Raw genomic sequence first — 7,754 nt, forward strand, 5'->3', positions numbered from 1 at the left:
GTGTTATCAAATTTTAAATGCCTTTACTAACTTATAGCCACTTGTTACTCACAGTAAGCAAGTTAGTATGTTATTTCTTAAGTATACTTTTAAAAAAAATGTAATTATAAACGTAAGTATATTTTAAAAAATTTGTTATATTTCTTTCAAAGTAAAGCAAGTCCAAGTTAACAAATTCATATATACGATACTTATTATATTATTTATATAAGACGCTTTGTGTGTGTATATATATACAAAAAAATTCCAAAGTTTAAAACAAACAAATTCTTCAAGTACAAAATTTACTTAATATATTTAGTAGTTTTTTTTATTAATTTTTAGAATATTTTAGAATGTCGAAGCACATTTGATCAAATTTTAAAATATTTTGTAAAGTCAATATTAATTAAAAGAAAATATATTTAATCTTTAAAAATTATAATATGAGATAGAAGTAGCAGAAGATTTTAAAAGTATTGTAATGATGTTGTTATTGCGGTAAGTCTACTTGCACTAATTAAAATGTCTCCACTTGAGTGAATATATGTGGTCGTTTTGTCTTCGACCACATAACACAATCACCACATTGACTTTTTTATATTTCCACTTTGCACACATATAATTTTAAAACTACATTCATATTTTATTATTATTCTTATTATTATTAGAATTTAATTTGGCTCCCCGTAACGGTTAAAGAAAACAAAAACACACTTTTAAAAAACTAAATAAACCTTATAGAATGTAATTAATAATAGTCTTAAATTATTAGGTAAATTATACAAATATGGAAAATATCATTTAAAAATTTGCATATTACTCACTTAGTAATAAAAAATATCTTAAAAAAGGGAATCGAAAAATTAACTTTTCAAAATATACAAAACTATGTTCTTCTCTCCTCTGAAAACAAGTTTGGAAGGTTAGAGTGTTGTTGGAACTTAGCTGGACATAATATTAAAATAAAATAAAATAAAATAAAAGACAGTGACCAATACATTAAAAAAAATGTTGAGGTAGGTTTGTCTGTTAATTTTAATGTATATATTCAATGTTAATTACCTAATAAGCGAAGTACTTTATTAATCTATTTTCTATTTGTTCCAACAACAACAAAATTATTTATTATTTGATTTCGAACTTCAAACAATTTAAATAAAATAAAAAAATAATAAAATCAATAAGAGTAATGTTTTAGCCGGCCATTGATATATTATTGATAATGAGTGATGATTGCTGTGCACCTTAAGATGAAAGATAAAAATAATAAAGTGTAAAAATAGAAAATAATTAATGTGATATAACATGATAAATAAGTAATAAATAAATAAGTATGATAAAATGATTGTTTTTTTGTATTATAATGTGTATGACATGTATTATGTATTAAATTTGGGAAAATATGAAACATGTCTGCTTCAAGCTTACACCACAACCTGTCTCCATGGTGCCTCCCTTCTCCACTCTTTACTATATTCTCTCTCAGCTTTTCTTCAGGCAATTTTCATCTTCCATGATCCAGGGAAGGTTTCATCTCTCTTTCCTGCAAAACCAACATTTGTTTGAATTTCAACTCTTCAGCTCAAACCTGTATTGTTTTTTTCTCTCTTTGGTTTGGTGGGTTCCCCACTGAACATGGCAACTGAAGCTGCAGACTCTTCCAACCACAACAATAACCAAGGCCATGGCACCACTGGAAATAGAGTTGATATCCCAATTCAAAAGGTCCTTCCTTCTTTTGTTGTCATGTCTCTATTCTTTTCTTGCTTTGTACTAACTTTTTATGTTTGTTTTCTTGAATTGAATTGAAGGTTGTGGTTGTGGGTTTTCTGTTTCTGTCTTAATTTACTTTCTTGCCTTTTGTTTATCTATCATTGGTCATAGGTAAAGGCTGTTCATGCATGGGTAATTGGTTTTGCAGTCTTTACATCTTCAGTTCTTGTTAGTAAGCCAACATACTTATGTGTTGTACATGTAAAGCTGAAATATGAATTTATAGAAGAGAGGGGCATTTGGGTTCTAGTAAAGGTTGAAAATTTCCCAAGCAGAAAATTTAGATTTTAGAGGTTTAAATAAGCTTTGAATTTGAATTTTTGAATACAGCAGACAAAGATACTGCAAGCTATGTTGCCCTTCGAAATTTTTGTTGACATGCTCAGATGTTCAAAGCTCTCCAATTTGTATTTTCCTGCTAAAAAATGAATTATTTCCTACAAATTGGGGGAAGATCTTAGACACTGAAAGTTGTATGATCCTCGAATTATCTTTCTATAAGACGTTTCTCTCCGAATTTATGTATAGTTTAGAAAAAGTGGTGATTTTCACCGCAGTATACTATTTGTCTAGAGTCAAGAGCTTCTATTGCTCATCCGCAGAGCATACCCAACACCTTCTAAATATTTTCAAATAGTATAGTGCTTATATGACAACTATGATTTGCTCATATTTTTAGATTTGTGAAAGCTGCTACATTTTTTCATGAATGCCAATTGTTTGATGAATTGTTTGGTTCCGTCTTACAAAGCCCTCTTGTGAAGTTAATCAAGTATTAAGAGTATTAGAATTCAGTTTACTTTGATTTCATTCTACTCTGTATCTCCCCTGTGCTGACAAATAATGCACCATATGCTTAAGCACTTCCTTCTAAGCAGGGGAAAATTTTGAACAATGTGATATTTTCTTTTAACTCAAGTGTCCTCCGACTAAAACTACATGTTTCTGATATATTTGTGTATCACTAAGGTTTATTACATTGCATCACAATGAGTAAATTTTTTCCTTTTCTACTCTTAAGAAACTTTTCTTCTGCTTCTTTATACATAGGGTCCAGCATCATCTGAAATAATTGAGGAATTCCCAAGAGATCAACATGGGACAAGGCAAAACTTTATCGTGGATATACCTGCAATATCTCAGGAGGAACTGAAAGAAGATTATGTGAGGATAAACATGCCTCTAACTCCACCTCCAAGAAGAGTGGTTTTTTCCCCTTGTCCAAGTCCTGTTTACCCAAGAAGCAAAGAATCCCCAGGTCCCTCCTCATCAAAAAATAGATCAAATATTAAAACCTTTCTTCCCAAACTCAGTTTTAAATTTCGCAACACAAGTTTGGAGATTGAAAAGGCTGCTTTCCTAGCACTTGGAGGATCAGCAACAGTGGCCCCAAAAAAGCCTTTTCTTTCAAGGACATTATCTCTTGTCACACCCAGAGGGAATAAAACATCATCCTTACCTGTAACCCCGATTGCTCATTCAAATCCCGGGTCTGTACATGGCGGGAACATGGCTTATGCAGAAACAGTTGTAGTACCTTGCAATTAACGCAACATGTTACATTGTTATTATTATATATAGTTAATTATCATATTGAAAATATAAATTAAATGGTTAAAATAATTGTGAAAATAACCGGTTCTTCCTTGGATATTTGTAGTGATGCTTTGTATTCATGAAACCAGGTTTTCTCAGTAACACGTACTTCTCTTTTAATTAACATTTTGAATGACGGTTTCGTTTTATTTTGCTTGTGCTAGAGTTGACTGAGCTGATTTGTTTTGATTCCTATCGTCATCTAGAAAAGAAGTCATGATTGACTAAGTATGGCATAAAAAATTTCAATATTAATATCGGTGTCACTTACATCAAATTAACATAAATCATATAATCCAATTGACTACGTGGCTTTCTTCAAAAGATGTATCTTTTAATTGCTGATTCATCAGTGCTACATATCCCCTTCTTCAAGTTACTCTGAAGTCTGCAACACTACAGCTTGATATGTTAAAGCTACAAAATAAAAATTCTGCACTATGTTCCAAATCATCATTAGACATTTTTTTATCTCTATGATGATTTAGTCCTCACTTACATGATTATATCTGATTTTTACCTCATTTTACAGGAGAATGAAATGAAATTACCAATTCATCGTTCCCGTTCAGTACCTATGCTTAACAAAGAAGGTAACTCACCAATGGTTAACAAAGAAGGTAACTCACCCGTACCTGGCATGTTTCGTATAGTTCTGACCACATTGCGATTGGATGATAAAATTGCCACAACACCTATGACATCTCCGATTCATGATACTGGTAATATTTCTTTTTTAAAGTTGCTTTATGAAAGATATGTTAACCTTAGAATCTTCAACAATTTGTTATATATCTTGATTAAACTAAACTATTCTAGACCCAGATGGAGACATTTTTGTTTGTTATATTCATTATGACTATCAACTGACAACTGCAAATGGCTGTAATGCTCAATTCCAAGTATTTCAAAGACGAGAAAGGCTAACAACATATTACTTACAAACTACTATATTATTGGTTAAATTTCATGTGGATCTCACCAGAAAGGGAGCAGGGCTATGTGTTCAGTGGGACTCACGAAATTCCCCCAGTGATACTGTATTGCTAGCATTGCTCTTTTATGATTTAGTATGTTTGTATCACTGATTAAAATGCAAAATATAATTTGCTTTCTGTATATGACACTGATAATATTTTGAGGTTGGTTATTCTACGAAATAGATTTACAAACTGAAATTATTTTGCTGACTCAACTGTTACGTGTTTCCTTTCTCATCCTACTCAATCTCCTGCTTCAGCTGTCTTAACCTTTCGAGTTACATGTATATATGTATATATTTATCCAATACATAGATACATACATATATATATATATATATATATATATATATATATTAACTGGTGGCTTTGACAATGTTGCTAATTTCCAAATGCAAAGATATCCGTTATTGGCTTGGACCTCTAGATTAAGTTCCTTCTGTGACAATTTTATTTATAAGAGTATTTTGTTTCAGTTCAAAATGAGGATGGTGGTGAAGATATTCCTGAAGAAGAAGCTGTTTGTAGAATTTGTATGGTTGAACTTGGAGAAGGTGCTGATACTTTTAAATTGGAGTGTAGCTGCAAAGGTGAGCTTTCATTGGCACACAAAGAATGTGCACTCAAATGGTTTACCATTAAAGGTAATAGAACATGTGAAGTGTGCAAACAAGAAGTTCAGAATCTACCCGTCACTCTTTTACGAGTTCAAAACGGTCAGGCCCATAACATACTGGGGGCAGAGGCTTCTCATTACAGGTAAGTTCAAACCACATTCCTGTGCTTGAATAGTTTTTTTTTAAGGGGAGGTAGAACTATTTAGATCATTTGATATAATTTTATGGCTCAGCACTCTTGGCCATGTTTCATTGATAAGCTTCAATGGTAGACTACTATAAAGAAAGGTGATTGTTACTTACACAAATAGACTATACATAAATTTGATCTAAGGAAAGCTTTCTAGTTTGCCTTGACTTCCATGAGACGCGTATAACTTGATATCAATTTTAATGGTATCATTATTCTTTTGGGATTTACAGGAAACTAACTTTTTTTAGCCCTTTCTCTGACTTCCTTTCAGTATGGTTTCCAACATGGTACAACAGAACCTAACGCAATTTTTTTTATAGGGTTTGGCAGGATGCTCCCGTTCTTGTTGTTATCAACATGCTGGCTTACTTTTGTTTTCTTGAGCAGCTTCTTGTAAGTTGAACTACCGTTATATAATATATTCCCTGTAGCCAATGTAAATCCTGTTGTTATCAATGAACAGGTGTCTAATATGGGATCCGGTTCTATTGCCATGTCTCTCCCATTTTCTTGTATATTGGGTCTTCTTGCAAGCATGACAGCTACAACAATGGGTAAAGCTTTTTCTACTTTTAGACAACTCTGTGTACTTGAACTCCTCCTTTGTTATTATATAATGTAGAACTAATTTCTTCAAAAAATTTGTAGTGAGGAGAAATCATGTTTGGGTTTATGCAACTGTTCAATTTTGTCTGGTGGTTCTTGCTGGGCATCTTTTCTTTTCATTGGTAAGAAATTCCTTCTGTAACCATAGTTACAGGACATTTTTGTGTTTTGTCATTTTTGGGAAATAACTGTTCACTTTGAGACCAAGTATTATAAGTCCTATTTTGAGTAGAATAAAGAGTTCGATATAGTTATTAAGCCCTAAGGCCGTCTCACCAAATAAAGTAGTCTTTCAGTTGAGTTTTCCTCAATCATGATGACAACCTGTGCTTTCATTAAGAGAAAAATTGAAAAAATAGTTGCCTATACGCTAAACTTTGAATTAGTGTATAATGTACAATATAGTTAAGTCATAAGTCTTTCTCAGTGCAGCTAAGTACTCTATTTAACCCCATTTTCAACTCCTCTTGCCTTGGACGTTCTCAAGGCCTATTTGCATTCAAATAAAAATCAGGTTATAAAAATGAATTGTAGTCAGCAAAATTTGTTAGAGGCATGTAGAGCCATGATCAGTGAGCTAAATGCTGATTAGTCAATTGAATTTAAAATTAGCATGGTTGAGGATTTCAACATGTTAGCCTTCAACTGTAATGATAGAGCACTAATTAAAATTTGCGCATTCAAAATATTTCTAATATCATGTATTTTCATACATTTGAGATGGCAGGTTCATATGCAAGCTGTTCTTGCTATCCTACTAGCTACACTAACTGGGTTTGGAGTTGTAATGTGTGGAACTTCTGTTCTAATGGAGATTTTAAAGTGGAGGAGGAGATCCCTTGCTCAATCAGATCAACAGCAAGTTTCCCAAGAGACAGTGCCACCGGATCAATCATCTAGAGTTGCTCATCAAACTCAAATTGGTTCTGAACAATCTGAAAGCAATTTGGGAGAGTCTCCTGAACAGAGTTGACAGAATATTGGCTTAAATATATTTTGGTCTCTAAAATATGACCTTTTTCTATTTTAGTCTCCATTTAAATTTTAATTATTTTTGGTCCCTACATTATTTACATTTAATACAAGCAATACGTTTTAGTCCCTTACAAGTTGCATCAAACATAAAAAGCACATGTTTTTTAAAATAAAAAATGAAAGTGTTTAAGTTTGGAACAAAAGAGGTTGTATTTTCAGGACCAAAAATATGTTTAAGCTATTCTCTGAAAGCTGACCGGGCATCATAAAGGTATCTGATTGTATATATGTGCATATTGTACAGACAAGTTTGGGCACACTTGACTCTTGTTTTCCTTTCTGATGCCATGATCATGTACCATGTATGGCATGATTGGCATCCATTGCTCCCTCTCATAAAAACACAACGATACTTGTACGAGAATTGCTTGATGCCAAGTTGAAGAAAGGTTGATTTTATGCTACAATAATGGTTGAAGTTTTACATTTCAACTTTTGGCCATATATACAGTATATGATTTACACTTTCCAGAGAACCAGAAAGTGGCAAAAATACTCTCATCTTTTACTGAATTCGAAGCCATTCTTTGCTGCAATGTGGTTGTAAATTTTACATTGACGACAACAACAAAAAGGCAAACCAAATGTAGGTAAATTTTCATTTTGGTTCTTAAAAGTGAGAAAACCAATTGTTGGTGTTGAGGGAATAAAACAGAGCAAGATATTTGTGAATAGAGAATATAAATTTTATTTAATTGCTATTTTTCAAATAAAAATACAATCTCTCTAAATAGTCTTACAATAGACTTCTCAAATTCTACTTTCTTTGTCATAAAACCTATACTATAATTTACATTTAAATCATAGTATAAATGACATTCAAAACTATAATTAAAAATAATAATTATTGGCTATTCAAATACTAAAATAAAACTGATGACGGCTTTGAGTTTAATGCTAATAGCAATGATATATCTTATTATATGAGATTATACCATGTTGTTACTAATACAATGTTAAGAACCAATTTGA

The 7,754-nt window shown here is 31.9% G+C and overlaps 1 protein-coding gene across 2 annotated transcripts; it reads left to right on the forward strand.

Moving 5' to 3' along the window:
- Positions 1-1,347: 1,347 nt before the first annotated feature.
- LOC137830270 (uncharacterized) lies at positions 1,348-7,214 on the forward strand. 2 transcript variants are annotated; one of them, XM_068637475.1, is made up of 8 exons: positions 1,348-1,707; positions 2,806-3,285; positions 3,884-4,073; positions 4,808-5,090; positions 5,462-5,534; positions 5,605-5,695; positions 5,790-5,869; positions 6,475-7,214. In XM_068637475.1, the coding sequence occupies exons 1-8, from the start codon at positions 1,618-1,620 to the stop codon at positions 6,718-6,720; spliced, it is 1,533 nt and encodes a 510-aa protein (XP_068493576.1). In that variant the 5' UTR covers positions 1,348-1,617; the 3' UTR covers positions 6,721-7,214. The 2 variants fall into 2 exon arrangements, with proteins under 2 accessions (XP_068493576.1, XP_068493577.1); XM_068637476.1 differs by having other exon boundaries at positions 5,676-5,695.
- The last annotated feature ends 540 nt before the right edge of the window (positions 7,215-7,754 follow it).

Source organism: Phaseolus vulgaris, chromosome 7, assembly GCF_051622355.1.
Source record: "Phaseolus vulgaris cultivar YP4 chromosome 7, ASM5162235v1, whole genome shotgun sequence".
Lineage (NCBI taxonomy): Eukaryota > Viridiplantae > Streptophyta > Magnoliopsida > Fabales > Fabaceae > Phaseolus > Phaseolus vulgaris.